The 20,199-nt window shown below is 39.5% G+C and overlaps 1 protein-coding gene across 1 annotated transcript; it reads right to left on the reverse strand.

The window, feature by feature from the left end:
* Window positions 1-5,318: 5,318 nt before the first annotated feature.
* LOC139463796 (mucin-21-like) lies at window positions 5,319-16,587 on the reverse strand. Its single transcript, XM_071245110.1, has 8 exons — window positions 16,314-16,587; window positions 12,276-12,433; window positions 11,101-11,217; window positions 9,986-10,037; window positions 9,009-9,158; window positions 7,538-8,524; window positions 6,906-7,051; window positions 5,319-6,444 (listed from the first exon to the last, which is right to left on the reverse strand). The coding sequence occupies exons 1-8, from the start codon at window positions 16,411-16,413 to the stop codon at window positions 6,358-6,360; spliced, it is 1,797 nt and encodes a 598-aa protein (XP_071101211.1). The 5' UTR covers window positions 16,414-16,587; the 3' UTR covers window positions 5,319-6,357.
* Window positions 16,588-20,199: the final 3,612 nt, after the last annotated feature.

The raw sequence follows: 20,199 nt of genomic DNA on the forward strand, positions 1-20,199 counted from the left end.
AACAATGAAATGTTAAATGTTAAATATATGTTCTTGCATAATACTGCCACTCAATTTGGGTTATTTTCTCTTTTCAGAATTTCTTTAGGTGATGATGAATATTGTGAATATAATTGGTTTTGTTGTAATTATACCCCCTTTCCAATTATGTTTAAATAAATCAAAACCAGGTCTTTGTTCATGACATAAAGGTGAGGTTATATTCAATCAATCAATCTTTATTGTATGAAAGGCCATTGGCCCATATACACATACAGATGAACAATATTATTTACAGCTGTACAGCGCATTTTATAATTATTTGATAACTAATATGATACTTGACATATAATAAAGGTATTGTAATAACATTGGTAATAACCACAGTGGCAGCAGTAGTAGAAAAAATACAAAAGGAATACCAAAGGAATGGAATGGAAATATGACGTTTTACGTCGCAAAGGCTTTCAGCCATAGCGCGACATTCAATACAGAAGGATCTATCAGAAATATACTCATCATGTCAGGACAATTAGACAATTAAAATGTATATGCATTTCTAGTAGAAACAAACAGACAAAAATGAAATGTAGATACTCCTGATCTAGATGCGAAAGTTTCAAAACAACTTATTATTTCTGGACATATCGGATTTACTAAGTAGTTTACTACGCACTCGTAGACTTTGATAGATGTATTGTAATATCTTAGTTAATTTTTTACTAGAGATACCATTAAAAGATAATATTTTGTTCATGGAATAGTGGTTCTTAGTTATATCAGGCATATATTTCAATCTTAGGTTGTCGTAAATTGGGCATATAAACAAAAAGTGTAATTCGTTTTCAATATGGTTTTCGCAGAATGGACAGAAACGCATATCCTTAGGAATAGAGGAGAAGCGACCCCTGTTGCACATCAAATCATTTAACCCTAGCCTAAGTTTAATAAATGTGTCTCTATTTTTTCTCTCTGTTATAGTATGCAGGTAAACCTCTGGTGTTAGACAATATTTAAAGGTTTTATAAACGTCGTAGCGTGTACTGTTATCTAGTGACGACCTCCAATTTTGAGTAAACATATCAATTGCTACCTGCTTAAAAGAGCTAAGAAAATACATTTTGTCTCCAACGCTTTGATTAAGCCAAACATATCCAAATCCGTGAGAGAAGAGTAAATGCTTAATGTTTGATGCCCAGGTTACTATTCAAAGAGTCCTTTTGTTACATAAATTGTGAGTCGGAAAAAGGGCCATAGCACCTATGCTTGTAAAATGCCGACTGCAATGAGTGAGTGAGTTACGTCGCTTTTAGCAGTATTCCAGGAATATGACGGCGGAAATGGGCTTCACACATTGTACCCACGTCGGGAATGAACCCGAGTCTACAGCGTGACGAGCGAACCCTGCAACCAGTAGGCCACCCGACCGCCCCTGCCGACTACAATGAGGATCGTGAGTTTAATGAGAGTTCTGACTCATTACGTATCATCATATACGAGCGAACCGTTTCATACTTATTGGCGACAATAACAACCTCTATCGGTAAATGAAATATTGACCAAAATCCAAAGTCTGGCTCCCTTACATGAAATGTATGATGTTGTTCCCACTGACAACAAATAAGAACGCTGTTAAATGTAAGCCTCAGTACATGAATCGTTTGATCAAAGAGCTTGGCATATGTGACATATCAAATAATGTCACATGTAAGGCACATCTTACTGAGGAAGAAATCTGCCAAAAGCATGCTGGTACTGTTAACTTTTGACTTGAATCTAAAACCTGAAGATATGGCTATTCCTCCTTTGTACTGGATTCTAAAACTCCATGAAGATCCGCAGAAAGAGAGATATACTTCTGGGTCCAGTAAATGTGCATGTACCACCAAATCCATGTCTCAAACATTAATCATAATAAATCCTTAATACAATCAAGGAAGGACTTTCTTTACAGAAAGTATTTGAGAAAGTGGAATCATGTGGACTTTCATAAACTCCAAAGATTTTCTTGAATTTTTGCAATCCCAGAAAAGAATAAATCTACACCTTTGTCAAATTTTGGGGTAAGCCATTTCAGCAAGAAGTAGGAATCCCCAAGGGCACCAGTTGTGCCCCTCTCCTTGCTGATCTGTTTCTTTATGCATATACACATAAGCATGACGGGAAGTAACATCTTCTTTTGTAAGCAGTGCATTTCAGAATTACAGCCTGTATCGAAGAAAACAATTGTCAAATTAAATAAACGTGATATAAAAAAAAGTTTTCCCAAGTGAAGCGCTCATAGAATAATCATGAGAAGTTTGTACCCCTTAAAGCATTCATAAAATGCTCATTTGAAACATGACAACTGAAATACAAATTTCTTGAGCAGAGCCACTGATTTGTACATTGTTCGATATTAAAATATATGTATATATGCCATATATATGGCATGTTTAATCTTGGCAACTATTTGGTAAGTATGTGTTTCGTAACGAAGACATTTTCCTACATTTGAATAGTTCTAGAACACGGTGTTCATCTTTCATTTCTCCAAGATTACAGTTAGTCCAAACACAGTCAAGACATTTTAAAGCCAAACATGAAGAAAGGACACATCACACGTTTATTCCAGCAGCTGGGAGGTCAACACTATCAAAACTGCTAGATAAAGTACAGTAAGATGCCTAGAAGCTTTAAAAAGTTTAACTGCCGCACCATCTGATCCTGGTGATTTGTTATTGGCAGCATTTAGAATATCAAATAAAATTTTCTGTGATTGGTTGATGCAGCTGTCCGGGAGGGTTTTTTTTACGTAGACAGAAGCAAATCATGAGCCATAGCAAGGGGAAATACATTTCTAGTATTTACTTTTACACGGCATGTTGTACTTACTTTTACACGGCTTGAAGTATTTACCTTTACCCGGCATGTAGTATTTACCATTTGACGGTTTGTAGTATTTACCTTTACACGGCATGTAGTATTTACTTTTACACGGCTTGTAGCATTTACCTTTACACGGCTTGTAGTATTTACATTTACACGGCTTGTAGTATTTACCATTGCGCGGCTTGTAGCATTTACCTTTACATGGCTTGTAGTATTTACCTTTACAAGGTGTGTAGTATTTACCTTTACAAGGCTTGTAGTATTTACATTTACACGGCTTGTAGTATTTACCTTTACAAGGCTTGTAGCATTTACCTTTACACGGCTTGCAGTATTTACCTTTAAAGGGAAATGTTGACTGGCGCTACATTTAGGTCAAGGAAACAACCTCAGTTGTCCCATAAAGGATATCCAAGTGTCATTGCGGACAAATATTTCTAGCAGTACATTGAACTGATACACACCACATGTATGTCACGAACTGGAGTAAAATTAGTGAGGTTTATGTAAGGTCATTGACTACAATTGTACCTTTACCACCGGATGTGCTATTCAGAGGGACACAAGATCATAGGAATCTACCCAATCATGGAGAGTGATGTTTATTCCACTTTCCGGAAAGACACGCCTCTTTCTACCTTACTAAAATACGGGCTCCTATCTATTTTACTGTGATATATTGTGATGAATAGAACAATATTCTAAATGGAATATGGTCACGCTGGTGTCGTTCAATTGTCGCTACCAAACACGTTTACAATCATTTTTTTATAATGAATATATTGCATACAATGTATCTGCTTGATAACAACGTCCATATAAGACCAGTCTTTATACATAAGCAATCATATATTCAAGTGGGATTGTGTATAGTGTCGTACCATGGTTATATAAAAAACAAGTATGTACCTTATTTAAGACATAAACGACGAGTGGGAGTTGTTTATCGTGCAACAAAACACTGCAAGGAGAATGAACCATGAGGGACGCAGCCGTATGTAATCGATATGTTCATACATATTTACACACACGAATCAATGTAAACATACAAAGTGATCGTCAACATGCCTTGCCATACCTCTACCACCCGTCGCGACATGCTTGAGAACGTTTTGACAGAGAGTTTAATATCGGTGGGTGTATGACGTATTTGTAAAACATGATGCACAGATACTTAGAAAGCATTCATCTTATCGTACCTGTGTCATACAGTCTCAAATAAGTTGTTCTTATTTATCGTCCACATGTTGCTGTTTCATTATAGCGAGGGTAAACTATGGTACGACTCCATGTCGTGGAGATACGATGACCCACGATGACATTCTTGCTAACTGCAAACGTGTTGTAAAGGTCCACTTTAAATATGCACCTGAGACCTTTGGGAGCAATTTCGTGTGCTGATATTTATGCATTTTTCTTGTGCATATAATTATACATTATAGATATAGCGAAAGAACCAGATAAGTTCAATGTCATACTCATATGCGTTGGAATATAAAATAGATTTTAGAAAATATGGAGTTAAATTACAAGTAGATTGTGTTATATTACACGGAACATGTATATTCATGGAATACGACTATAATATATCCCTCTTTACAACATTCCAGTGAGTGAGATTGGTTTGAAGGTATCCATCGAATGTCCATTTCATAAGCGACGCGTTTGTAAGTTTGTGTATCAAAACCAGATATCAGTAAATGTTTACTGAAATAAATTAGGTGATTATTTTCGAGATACGCTGAATCAAGGTGTTGCGCTGATGACTGATAAATGGAATTCCATTGTGACGTCTATAGGTTACTTTAGGTCTTTAAACAGCATTTCATCGATCAGCTTTTGAGACAAAAACCCGACGTGGTACAAGTGACAGACGTTTACACCTTCAGAGGAACTCTCAAACAGCCGTGCCCCCTGTAACCGTGATATACCACACATGATAGAATTATTCATTCTGTGTAGTTCTCTACGTACCAAAATGGACCCGTGTACTCTGTACTTCCAATATATACGTCAATCTACTTTACAGCTACACACTTGTCCTTGTGAAAGGCCACACATTTCAAGAGGTTCAATACAATGATAATAAATGTAGTATTTGGCCAAGTTTCCGTGGGGATTCATAAGTTCCCGTGGGGATTCATAAGTTCCCATGGGGATTCATAAGTTCCCATGGGGATTCATAAGTTCCCATGGGGATTCATAAGTTCCCGTGGGGATTCACAAGTTTTCGTGGGAATTCTCAAGTTCCATGGGGATTCCGGATTGAAACTGGTCCCAAGAAACCTAAGCAGGTCGGCAGAATGGATCGGTGACTTGTGTGTCATCGTAACCCAACTGCGTGGCACGTTGCTCACAATATCAACCACTGGCCTGTGGTGTTAAATATGAATCATTCCCATGTATGTACCGGTATGAATATAATCTATGAGGAGTCTTCAACGTAAGTGAATATGTCTAAAAAACGAAATCGGAGATTTGAGTGTTCGCTTTTTAATTATATCGGTAATAATAATTACACAGGTCTAGGCACACACATGGACAATGGCGTAATGGCATCTGAGCCTTACAAGTAATAACAGGAACCGTGCATCTATTTCACTTTTTTTTGTTCCAGTGTAAGGGTTGCGTATGAAGGTTCTACATAATATTATAATATTTCTGAATAATAAGATAACTGGAAACATAAGAAATTCTATTTTCTATCAAGTATTTTTTTCAAATTATTATATATTTCAGGTAGAAATAGAATTTAATTGTTTAAACTATCGTACGTCGATATGTCTAATCAACACTTACAACACCACTTAATCATAGTTCACAGTACGTTATCACCAAAATCCCCAGTGCAGTATACCAAGAAAGAAAAAGCAATACTGAATGTTGAATGGGACATTACAAAAGAAGGGTGGTAAAGCAGAAATGTCTGAGTGAGTGAGCATTTAGGCCTTTTGAGCAATATTCCAGCAATATCATGGAGGGGGATACGAATGAACGCTTTAACCATCAAGTAGAAGACACTTTACTTTGTAAATCGAAAGACGTAGTCAGTAATGTCTAACGTTATCCCTGACATGACAACGGTCCAGTCAAATGCACCGAAGAAGTCTTTGAGAAACCCAAAATGAGTAAGAATTCCCGTTAAACATTTATTCAAATAGCTTCTTTCAAATAAGGATATGTATTTGATGTTTGTCACATACATGTGTATGGTGAAGATGTGGTGCGGTTGACTTAATCAAAGAAAATAAGACTGAAAGGTTTGAATACTGTTGATGAAAGAAGCATTTAAGGTACACACAAAACATTGATCACTAAGAGAACACACAATGCAGGGTTGGATATTTCAATTGGACACGTCAAAACAGGGATCAGCACAATTATCTGAAGTGAATTGAGGCTGTTTCCCCGTCAAAGATTAAGATCAATGAACGTTTTTAATTCAGTTCATGGGAGATATCAAACATTTGTGCTGAATGTTGTCGCGGGTCACTTCTAATGCAATGGTCAAACCATATTGGTGAATGTTCGATAGCTTGGATACCACGTAGTGCTGGCAACATTCATATCTGCGGTCAAACGAGTAAATGAATCCTGAAAAAGATGGAGAATATGGAATGACGCATTTTTTTCAATGTGATAATATGTATTCTAAATTGTTGGTATCAAAAATACTTCCTGAAACACAAAAATATGTTCGTTGTTTAAGAGCAGTATAAAATTTGAAATCACATTGTCAAGAAAGATAGTTCATTAAATATTTCATTGTAATCAGAATATATTCAAACTGTCCCTTAAGACGCGGACAAATTAGGAAATATTTAATTAGAGGCGAAATGATTTAAATCATACACATAAGACGTAATAATAATAATAATAATAATAATAATAATCATCATCATCATCATCATCATCATCAGTCTTGATTATCTCCCGAAACAGATTCCATTGGGCCTACAAAGCAAAATAGCAGTAAAAACTATATGAATGGATAAAAAATGTTATGAATCGTCTGTAGCTTAGTTATGCAAGCTGGATTCTGTCAATTGACGTACCCCGCCTATGGAATGATTATCTTCAGATTCCATGTTCTGTGGTGCTTGTGGCGTCGTCACTCTCTTCCTAACGACATAGACAACTATCACAATGACAGCTATCAAAACAGCTGCTCCGACCCCAATGCCTGTTCCCATAGCAACAACTGCAAAGACAATTATTTAAAATCAGAAGAAGGAAATCATGTCGTATCAGAAGTGGATATCAAACAGTCAGCGTATGTTGTTGATGAAGTCCATAACTCTGACATCTTTTCGAAGTTCATTTTACTCAGAACTTTAACAATAGCATATAACGCTGGTGATGAACATGGACCGCGAATAAAGAAAGGAATGGCCGTGATCCATTTATTCCTTTACGAACACATGAAGATTCGGAGTAAATAGGTCTTCAGCAACCCATGCTCGCCGTAAAAGGCGACTGTGCTTGTCGTAAGAGGCGACTGACGGGATCGGGTGAACAAGCTCGCTGACTTGGTTGATGCATGTCATCGTATCCCAATTGCGAAGATAGATACTCATGTCAATCACTGGATTGGACTCGATTATTTACAGACAGCCGTCATAAAGCTGGAACATTGCTGACTGCGGCGTTAAACAACAATTAAACAAACACATATTTCTTTACGTACCGTTGGGACTATCCTGCTGTGAGCCAGATACCCCTGTACCTGGCTGACCAGTGGTTGTATCAGGTGGCTGTGGAGGTGTTGTCCCAGTACGTCCTCCTGTGATTACTGTTGTACCTGGCTGACCAGTGGTTGTATCAGGTGGCTGGGCCGGTGTTGTCCCAGTACGTCCTCCTGTGTTTGCTGTTGTACCTGGCTGACCAGTGGTTGTATCAGGTGGCTGTGGAGGTGTTGTCCCAGTACGTCCTCCTGTGATTACTGTTGTACCTGGCTGACCAGTGGTTGTATCAGGTGCTTGTGCTGTTGTTGTCCCAGTACGTACCGCCGTGATTACAGTTGTACCTGGCCGATTACTGGTTGTATCAGGTGGCTGTGCCGTTGTTGTCCCAGTACGTACCGCCGTGATTACAGTTGTACCTGGCCGATTACTGGTTGTATCAGGTGGCTGTGCCGTTGTTGTCTCAGTACGTACCGCCGTGATTACTGTTGTACCTGGCCGATTACTGGTTGTATCAGGTGCTTGTGCTGTTGTTGTCCCAGTACGTACCGCCGTGATTACTGTTGTACCTGGTCGATTACTGGTTGTATCAGGTGCGTGTACAGGTGTTGTGCTTTCTGATGGAAGGCTCACGGTAGACCGTGGTCTGTTTGTTGTTGGTGACGTGGTCCTTGTGGCTAATGTCCGGGATGTTGAAGTGCCATGTCCATTATTTGTCCTAACGTCCTGTGAAGTACTGAATGTGGAAGTGTGCGTTCTCGACGGCCGAGACATCTCCGTGGTCCTCTGATCAATTGGTGGTATTCGTGTGGACGGTTCTATCGCTGGTCGGGTTGTACCTTGGCTGGCTCTGGGAGTGATTGAACTCGTTGGTGGTTTTTCCGTCGGAAGAAAATTTGAACATGTCTGACAGCACGACAACAGCCCATCGGCAGTCATCAGTGAACAATCGTCTCTCCGGCACCCATCCGTCCTGTCACCATAGTTGCATCCTGAAAGTGCAAGAATCGTTACAGGAACTTTGCCGAAGAAGATCCGTTTCGTAAGATCCGGGTTAGAATTAAGCTTCATCGATGCTTGTCGTATGAGGCGACTAAAGGGTCCGGGTGGTCAGCCTCACCGACTTGGTTGAAGAATGCCATCGTTTCCCGATTGCTTTGATCTATGTTCATGATGTCAATCACTGGATTGTCTCTGTCCAGACTCGATTATTTACAGACCGCCGTAATACAGAGGGAATACTGCTGAGTGCGGCGTTAAACAATACACACACAAGTAGGTTTGTTTATTCACACATCAGGAAGTATTTGCATCGTAAGTAGCAACACTAAAGCTAATTGTAACAGTAAGGAGGTCCACATTGTGCATTAGCACCATCGCCCCTCCTAATTATCAAACTATTCATATAACGTCACACGATATAGACATTTTTGTAAACATTATTATACCGATGCTAACAAACGTTGCGTTGAATACCTTTCAAGAAGATGCTTACAGCTTGACAAGATTGACAACACGTTTGTTCTATGGTTGCGTCATAGCATAACTTCCTGTCACGTGATATCATATCCGGACACGATATTCCGATGCCGCTGGTCATTGGAGAGTCACCAAATGGACAGGAATCTGAAAAATATGTATACTTCTTAATTCCTCGTTGTGAACACACGCAATCTTTAAAGATAACCAATAAGAATAATACTTTGAATCATACTATTTGATCATGTTCTATGTCTTAATGGCAAAAATTGTAATCCCTTTTCAGGAAAGTGGGAGCGTGTGTTTATAATAACTTATAGAACAGTATAAGAAACCAAGGATCATAATCAGGGCGAATCTGAGACTCGAACCCGCGCTCATTGGATCCTTGAGCGCATAAGTCACGCATCTCTGCTCAGCGAATTATAGCGCATTACACGCGACGATGGCCACCCGTCATCGATCATCGAATCATATTATAATTAATATCAAATGAAGCTCTTAAAAATTAAGGAGTAGAATAGGTCTTCAGCAACTCATGCTTGCCGTAAAAGGCGACTATACTTGTCGTAATAGGCGAGAAACGGGATCGGGTGGTCAGGCTTGGTTGATGCATGTCATCGTATCTCTGTTGCGTAGATCGATGCTTATGATGTCAATCACTGGATTGTCTGGTCCAGACTTGGTTATTTACAGACCGCCATCATATAGCTGGAATATTTCTGAGTGCGGCGTTTAACAACAAACAAACAAACAAATCTTAAAAGTTAAAAGGTTCTTGTTGAAACAATTGAGAGTCACCACAAGAAGATGTATTATATCATCATGTTTTCTATCTCTATCAAATAAGGATTGTAACATGTAGCTTGAGAATGAGATCAAGACATGAATATCTCTTTGAAATTTAATTTAAATATTCATGTATAATAAATAAAATATTAAGTAATGCTCACACCTGGCAACTCTCAACTTACTTGGAGTGGCGACGGCTTGATCAGAGAAGCGGCACTCCCCGTTACGGCACCACTGTTGACCATGAATGTACACATATCACAAACATAAATACATTTAATAAGATTCTGTCAAAAAGTATCGGCCATTATGAATACTGTATGTTTTTTCCGCTTGTAGATGAGGTGAGGTAAGGTTGGTTTAACGTCGCGTTCAAGGTTATTGCGCTTATATACGCATATAGGCCTATAGCGACGTGCATCTGCATGTGTGTGTGGTTGCCTATGTCCGGATGTATTCCGGTCTTTGAGTGCAAATCCACTAAGAAACCAATGCCGAAGGTTATCATGGATATCCTACTCAGACACAGTGACTCCGAGCCGATCAATTCTTGTTTGATATTCCCTCATGTCGAACTCCGGACAGATGAACACCAAAGACCAACGTCTTTTAACGTCGTTTGGTGTGACGTGACCAGGGGACCGAACCCCCGACCTTCCGCTCTCCGGCAGACGCTCTAACCACTTCCGATTTGTGAATTCGAATATGTGGAGGAAAGCAGTTTGGACTGATCCCTGGTCAGTGAATTCACTGTACAATGGTCGCTGAACAAAATGTCAGATAAAATATATGAAGATTGACTCATTTCCGTACATTCGTAAATGTATTCGTGATACAATGTATTCGTGATACATTGGCGTCTACTTAATGTATTTAAATGTATAGGGGATACAATTGATGCAACATTATTAATTCTGAGAACATGTCAACTGGCGGTTCCTACCATCTTTTTCCCACACTGTACGCCGTCATTGGCGTCTACTTATTGTATTTAAATGTATAGGGGATACAATTGATGCAACATTATTAATTCTGAGAACATGTCAACTGGCGGTTCCTACCATCTTTTTCCCACACTGTACGCCGTCATTGGCGTCTACTTATTGTATTTAAATGTATAGGGGATACAATTGATGCAACATTATTCATTCTGAGAACATGCCACCTGGCGGTTCCTACCATCTTTTTCCCACACTGTACGCCGTCATTGGCGTCTACTTATTGTATTTAAATGTATAGGGGATACAATTAATGCAACATTATTAATTCTGAGAACATGCCACCTGGCGGTTCCTACCTTCTTATTCCCACATTGTACGCCGTCATTGGCGTCGACGAGAGTGCACTGCCCGCTGGAAGGGTCCCCGCACCACACCCCTCCACAGATGCTGCTGTAGTTCCCGCTGTACTCATCCTGATATAAAACACATCTGTGACGTTGTTTAAATTAACCATTTTTTGTCAGGTTTGTAAGATTCCATGACAGACTTCCAGTAAAAAGCTGGTTTCAGTTATACGGAAATTCGTTTATACGGACGAATTGTGAAGTGACGCAAGTGTCCGTATAAACGAGGCACGACTGTATCCACGCCAACACAATCTTGTGCCCGTATCTAAAATATTTACTCATACAATTGTCCTGACATCCAAAAGAATCATTTTCAATTTCGTCGGAAAAGATGCGTCAACAGCAGGGCCTGAACCTGGTTTGTTCGATTTGAGGTCATGTAGAAGTCGACCTCGGCTACGGATACAAATGCTGAAACGGTGTGAAATTAACTGTTAAATATGTTTCAAATATTTCTATAATCCTTGAAGGTTTAGAACGTGTTATGAAGAATGTTGTGTTAAATTATGTTAAATTAATTTATGTTCGTGTTAAAGTAATAAGACAACATGTTGATGAATAAAATACAAGAGAAACATACATATCCTTGTTCAGGGCTTTACATTTCATATCATACCCGTCAGTATGGTCTCAAAATATGCACGCGATTGTTACATTATTTGTTGTGGACCCCACGGAAATGTAAATAATTCAATCAACTCTCGACAGAGCATGGTGTACGTGGATCAAATTCATTTTTCCGGACAAGGTAATGTTAAATTTGAGAAACTCAGACAAAATTTTCAGGTGAACACTTAACTTGCCTTTGCATGTGTTTGTAACAGATGCCAACGGTGGGGCTGGATGTTACGCTCGCGTTTTTAAAACACCTTGTGTCATCACTATTTGATAGTGGTTCATACGCATGCTTATTATATAGTCATAATCGTACAATATGTATGGCGGGAAATACGTGAATCCATATGATTAATACGTAAGTCTATCCTCTCGTTATGAAACTTCCCTTGAGTTGAAATGGTTAATTTTACCATCGGTACAGGTGAGGAATCAATTTAAATGTTCCTTGTAACATAGCATAATACAGACATGCGTATACGTAGTTATAATGCGCTGTACATACGTACTCGACACAGATAGGATCCCTCGCCGAGCTGTGTCTCACATATGTCATCCGGGTTCGTGAACGTATCTGGCATCCATTTCAGAACGATGTCCAATTCATCAATGCTGAGGATGTCATCTCGACCGGACACACATCCGGAGAGAGGGTAGGGGGTAGCAGCTGAAGACAATGATTCATGTCAATGAGCATTTACTGTAAATGATGAAGTAAATGCGTCACACAGTTAATGAGAGTGCAGACCAATGCTTCATGAAATTGATGCGAGGAACCCTACATTTGAAATAATAAACACTCATCAGCAAACGACATGAGCTGATGTCTCCATCTGAGACCAGAAAAAACACATTTTTCTACATTTTCTCAGAAAAAAGATTGGTAATAATAAGATTAACCTCCGAGCCACAAGTAATGACGGATTATCTGTCACTTGTGAAGGCTCGGAACACACAACATTAATTCAGGATGTACAAATAGTCCGGAATGACCCGTAGCTCTCCAAGGTTATTAATTGTCCATTGCTTGTCAAATGAACCTGAAGTGGCAATAAACTCCAATTAGTCAAGCTAATAATGCGGTATGTTATACATACAAGCATTTTTCGCCTGACGTTCATGCTGACAATAATTTCATGGTTTACAGTAATAGTGTGTTGCTCTTGAAGTATTACTTGAAAGTATTACTAAGTTACTGGCATAACTTTAGTCCATGATTTGAATGCATTAAAATTGAATTAGCCAGGGGTCCTATTTTCATTTTAATGGATATTTGGGCACCTTTGGAACTAACTTGCCATTCACTCATTTCAGTGGATTGGAGTGAGTGAGTGAGTATGGTTTTACGCCGCTTTTAGCAATATTCCAGCAATATCACGGCGGGGGACACCTGAAATGGGCTTCACACATTGTACACATGTCAGGAATCGAACCCGGGTCTTCGGTATGACGGGCTAACGCTTTAACCACTAGGCTACCCGACCGCCCCCAGTGGATTGGTCATTAAATAGCGACATATACATTCAAATTGATCCAGTGGATGACCTACTGTACAACAGAGCCGGGTTGGTCGGGTAGCCTAGTGGTAAAAGCGTTCGCTCGTCACGCCGAAGACCCGGGTTCGATTCCCGACATGGGTACAATGTGTGAAGCCCATTTCTGGTGTCCCCCGCCGTGATATTGCTGGAATATTGCTAAAAGCGGCGTAAAATCAATACTCACTCACTTACAACAGAGCCATTTACTAGTATTTTGATTCGGGGGATATAATGATTTCATACAAAAAAAGTTTCATTACGCAAATCGACTTTTATTAAACGATGATTTGCAGTTTCATCGAACGCGGTATGTATTGGCTTTCTATTGGCGGAATTCCTGCATGGTGTATTTGAGCAACGAGAGATTACTATGCAATACAGTATTGATTAGTCCATGATATAGCTGCCGTGTAAATGTTCACAAGAGTAAATTAAATAATGAATATATACACGCGGCGGTAATGCCAATATTGACAAACTGAAGATAATACGCTTTGATGAGCCATACCTGGGACCAACACTGTTTACACCTCATGTTCCGGGAATACAATGTGCTGGTGATGTGTAGATACAGGTAGATCAGTCACGGGGACGCAGATTTCTTGTTTTTTTACGTCGCTTTGAAAGTATTGCAGTAACCGTTATATTTCTACGAATATGCCCGAGGAAAGGCCAAAGTGATGCAGGTCTCAGACGTTTACCACTTTGGTGAAACCCATGATCACGGGTATGGTGCTAACAAGCCTAGAAACATAATGGAGGCGAAACGGGATTCGAACCCACGACCATAGGTTTCTGGCATGCCTAAGCGACGCAACTTTGCATGTCAAATGTTGACGCCCCTAGTGCAACGGAAAGACAAACTGTTGTCCAGTAAACTACGATTATAACGAACTGGAAAAGGGACCACGAATTTTAGTTCCGTATAACCGCAGTTCGTAAGCATCTATACATAAATCCACAAATGACCGGGACCAACAAAAACGTTTGTTTTATACGTTAGTTCGTAATAAGAGTGTGTGTTATAAACGTCGTTTACTGTATGTTTGGTGGGTATGTGAAGACAGGCAGGTGAACCCGTAGGTAGGAGGTAGGTAGACAGGCAGGCACATATAGACATGTCGGTAGATAGACAGGTGGCTAAAAGGTAGGTATGAACAGGCGGATTGACAGAGGTTTAGGCATACAAGTGGATACAGACGGGTAGAAATGGGGTTTAACGTCGCGGCCCAGATATATTGCACTTATATAGCGACACGTGTGCGTGCGTGCGTGCGTGAGTGCGTGCGTGAGTGAGTGTGTGTGTGTGGCTGCTTGTACTAGTCTGAAGTAATGCCGATTTTATAGTGCTAGCCCACTGAGTTACCATGCTGCAGTTTAACATGAATTCCCCACTCACACACAGTATAGTGACTCCGAACCAGCCAGTCCTTTTTTAACCCCTCAATGCCGAGCGCCAGGCAGGGTAACAACAAGTACCATCTTTTCAATTCTTTTGGTTAGACGCGACAGGGTATCGAACCCTCACCTTCCGCTCTCAGGACAGACGCTCTATTCACTAGACCACGGATACGTTCTCGGTTGCAGAGATGAGTGATGTCATGATCACGATGATGTCAAATTGTAATAAGGTTTCATTGTAGTGCTTTCTTCATTGTGATAAATATATAATAGGATGTATGAACGTATAACTGAGAACATAGACTGTATGAATGTACAAACAACTGAGAACATAGACTGTATGAATGTACAAACAACTGAGAACATAGACTGTATGAATGAACAAACAACTGAGAATATAGACTGTATGAATGTATAAGCAACTGAGAATATAGACTGTATGAATGTATAAGCAACTGAGAACACAAACTGTACGAATGTATAAACAACTGCAAGCATAGACTGTGTGGATTTATAAACAACTGCGAATGCAGAGACCGCATGGACGTATAAACAACTGAGAACATAAATTGTATCATTGCATAAACAACTGAGAACATAGACTGTATGAATGTACAAACAACTGAGAACATAGACTGTATGAATGTACAAACAACTGAGAACATAGACTGTATGAATGTATAAACAACTGAGAACATAGACTGTATGAATGTATAAACAACTGAGAACATAGACTGTATGAATGTATAAACAACTGAGAACATAGACTGTATGAATGTATAAACAGCTGAGAACATAAACTGTACGAATGTATAAACAACTGAGAACATAGACTGTATGAATGTATAAACAGCTGAGAACATAAACTGTATGAATGTATAAACAACTGAGAACATAGACTGTATGAATGTATAAACAACTGAGAACATAAACTGCACGAATATATAACAACTGAGAACATTAACTGTATGAATGTAATAACAACTGTGTACATCGCAACTGTATGAATGTATAAACAGCTGAGAACATAAACTGTACGAATGTATAACTGAGAACATAAACTGTATGAATGTATAAACAACTGAGAACATAAACTGTATGAATGTATAAACAACTGCAAGCATAGACTGTGTGGACTTATAAACAACTGAGAATGCAAACTGCATGGACGTATAAACAACAGAGAACATAAACTTTACGAATGTAAAAACAACTGCGAATATATTATTTAATGTAATTAGACTATTTGAACATTGATAATGCCCAGTTTCTGTCTGTTTGGACAGTTTGTTCATGAAATCCATTTGATTATGAAAAGGTAATTGATAATTAGTTTACCGTCCACGTTGTGTACGACATTACACGCTTCAAATATTAATGTTTATCAGGGGATATTTTCCCTCTCCGTTCCAACCAGCACTATGGTGACGAATAGGTTTACATTATGCTGAAAAATACTGTTTGTCCCTCTTGTGAACTTTCTTCGTCGAGGGAAGTGTGTCGACGAGTGTAATTTAACCGATTTCTACATTTCATAACATCAGCGGAATGTTTAAACAAGTCAGTTGACATCAACAATCGTTAAAGACGTGGAAAAGATGTACAAACCTTGGGTATACAGTACTACATGGTGAAGCAAAGTTATGCAGATGATAATCCGGATTCCGGGCGATAATCCACCAATGTGTACTCTACAGTTATCCTTCATTGATTTATGATATCGCCTTTACATCGTGAATCACAGCGTCCATGAGCCGTACACAATCCGCAGTCGTTCTCAGGTAAACATAAAGCACTAACGCCACAGTCACGGAGAGACCAAATGTGCCTTGTCAGGGTGCACAACCGACCCCACCCAGAATAGATTTCGTTTACATACTCACAGGCTCATGACGATCCTTTTCTACCCGAAGTAGGTTAGTCAAAATCGTGATGTCTTGTCACGCCTCCAATGAGGCACAGTTCATAACAAACCAGTTTGTAATGTACAGCTGCGTTATTCTGGTTCTTTGTGATCTTCAGTGTCGGTCTAAATCTCGTTTATGAAACCGGTTTTATTTGAACGATCTGGTTTGTGAAGAAGGTATGTGTGAGTATGTTTGAATTTCTGATTAAGATTTTTTCCCCGACGAGGAGTGTATGTATATGTGGTGTTGACGCGAATAACACAATTTGAATGTAATGTTTGACAGAAACATGTTAGCTTCAATATTATGAAATACATATTTGGTGAAAGCTTTCGACATAAAGGCAATAGCATACGAACATATGGCCAAGTAAACCAGATCTATAGTGAAATTTAAACATGATTGCACACGATGAAAACACGACGATCTTGCCATGGCGCACACCAGTAGCTTCTATTGTCAGTAGACATGGTGCTAGAATAAGTGAAATATAAAACGTAAACGTCAGAGAATAGCCAGTCTCGATTATACTACAAAACGGATTCCATGGGGCTTAAAAGGCAACATAGTGGTGAAGATTATATGAATGGATTATTCAAGATCAGTGATGTTCGGGGAGGTTATGCATGCCCTGTCCTGCCCTGCCCTGCCCTGCCCTGCCCTGCCCGCAATACCCGCCACTCACACAATTTACACAAAGACAATGTCTGCCTAAACATAAGGCGTGATCGCACTCGAACAAATGCAATAGTAATTCAAATTGGTCATAGACCTATAGTATCATGAGTATACAATGTTAAATAATAGAGTACCTTCCATTCGGCTTTGTTCGGAACACTTGTGCCAGATACAGAAACATGGACATATTTCTTTTATAACCTGTATTCAAAACTTTTAATAAAGCCTGACATTTATATATATTTGGCAGTACATAGTAATCAGATTATGTATAATTCATTTTAAACGAGAATGGAAGGACTTACAAACAAGAAGTGATACAATGTACTCGTCTTCAAATCTATTGAGGTTACACAGTGAACATATTCTAGAATTCGTTGGCATATGAGTACATGCCCTGTTTAATTAATACTTTTAAGCTTACTCTTTTCGCTTGAGTACCAGTATCTCGTCTTTGTAGCATGACTGTAATGCAACTGGTTTCACACTTCTACTGACAAAGCTCATCATCCTTGCGTACATCACCAAGTAAGGGCCCACCGAAACTGGTTCAAAACTGGGTTACAGAAAGCCGAGAAGAAACTCATCTTTTAACTCTGCAGCCCAGTCAGCCTCCCTTCGGTATACAAACTAACCAAACTGGAGGTGGGACTCCCCCTAGGGGATGGCACAGAACCCCTCGAAGAATATCTTGGACCATGTCATGTCAACGTATGCAAACCTGACAGAACAAAACATCCGTGACCAGCTCCGGCGACTAAAAGTATACATGGGCTGTGACCCTTGTGAGCTAACTGCCAACCCTCGTCAGGCGCCGTTGCAAGAACCCTCGTTTCCAAAAGTAGCAGACCCGAAATTGAAGTGAACGTTCGCATTATTCTCCCTCGATTACCTGATGCAGTTGTCAGTGGTGACCCACACTTTGGATAACAAAATGAAATTTCTCAAGGTGGCCTCGAAGATTTTGAGGTTTTTTTCCGATTCCGACCCCTCTTCTTTCAGTGATCTTTCTGATGATCCGTTGTATATTTTCTTTATGCCTTTGTGTAATCAAATCTGAGATTTACCGATTGAGAAACGGAAGTCAAATAAACAATGTAACCAATCATATCCACAGAATCAACAAGATAAATCAAATGACACCATATAAGCCACTCTTAATGTGGACTGTTGCGTGTATGCTGCTGCTCGAACACTGAGAGTTTCCAAAGACAATTAACCACAAGAGGGTAAGGAAAGAAATATCCTGGATAGAGCCTTGCTTGCTTCAAGTTCCTCAGGGCATTCGATGTCAAAACGTCAAAAATCAATTTTGAACACATTACAAACAAAATACAAGACAACTAAATCGATTTCTTTATGGGACAAGAAAAAATAGTTTCATAAAACAAAATAAACTGTTCAAATCTAATGAAATACAGTTTTACAGGTTAATAAATTCAACTAATGGCAGTGATGAGAAAACCATGGATTCCAGTGAGAGGTTTTGGAAATAGTTGTCTATATACCCGGCAACTGCAACATCGAGGAACCATGGGTAGAGGGTTACAAAAATAATATACACGACAAAATAAAGTCACCATTGTTGTGTTTCATTACACCAGAAGAGGTAATTAAAAAGTCCAAATCTAATACGGCGCCAGGGCCTGATGGTATTCGAAACCGGTTTGGGGAACTGTTTTCATGTGTCCAAACAACATTACTTCACCAAATTCTCTTGTGGATACAGGGGATGTTCAGCCTTGGTTGTGAAATACTTCTCCAAAAGAAAGGTGATTTGACTGACCCTAAAAACTTCCTCCGCCCGATTACGTGTCTGAATATAAAGTACAACATTTTTACAGGGTGTCTTACAGATCTCGTGTCATCGTCATGCGCTTCCAATGACATTATTTACATGGAGCAGAAAGGAGCCAGAAAGGGATGTTGGGGTTGTAAGGATCAATTGCTAGTTCAGAAAATGATCCTTGAAGAGACTAAAATTTACCACCGTAACCTCTCAAAGTGTTGGATAGACTACAGAAAAGCTTATTATTCTGTACATCACAAATGCATTTTGAAGTCACCAGAATGTATTAACCTCCCCGAGCGTCTATTTGTTATACTCAAGTATTTAATGAATTGCAGGTCAACTCAACTTGAGACGTATTCGCAGGGGCATGTGGTGACTTCGGAACCCATTTCTCTTTCAAGGGGAATATTTCGGGGCGATTCTTATAGTTCTTTTCTTTTCTTTTTGTTACTTAACACCATTTATTCGCCTCCTGTGCATGGATGACCAATGGAGAATCAACACACACAAAAACAGATTCTCATAGTCGAGTCCTTTTCTATTGGCATGTCCTTTGGGCTCCTGGTGCAACATTCTTCATCTGAAACATGGTAAGGTAGAAGTGGGAGGATGGGTTAGTGTGCTTAAAATGAAAATATGAAATGTAGATTATGCGCACCTTCCCGAGGCAAGAGAGTTAACTGACTTTAAAAGTCCGCTTTCCACCCTTGCCGAACTGGGCTGGAATTCCTGGGCTCGATCGTAGTGCCACCAGTGGTTATTATGAGTTATGTCTCTTCTAAGCCTCTCCTATGGACCAATCCGATTCTATCAGTTGCAATTGTTTCAAACAAAATGGCGGCGCCCTGTCAAGATGATCTGATCGATAATAAAGATCTATATTGTGTTAAAACAGGTCTCACATCGCGGAGTACATCAAATCACGCGAGAACCTTGATTAAAAACATGAAAAGGTTTGGAAAATATCTGTTTCCAACGAGTTGTCGGTGCACCTGCTTTGCAAATCCTGTAATCGACCGAAAAGTGCACGACAGTTTACGAACCGGATTTCTATTTCGTTGCGCGATTTTGATTGGACTATGCATAGACTCGTTAGTCCAGCCAAAATGTAACTCCA

This window comes from Haliotis cracherodii, unplaced genomic scaffold, assembly GCF_022045235.1.
Source record: "Haliotis cracherodii isolate W230 unplaced genomic scaffold, xgHalCrac1.p SCAF_16, whole genome shotgun sequence".
In the NCBI taxonomy this organism is placed as follows: Eukaryota; Metazoa; Mollusca; class Gastropoda; order Lepetellida; family Haliotidae; genus Haliotis; species Haliotis cracherodii.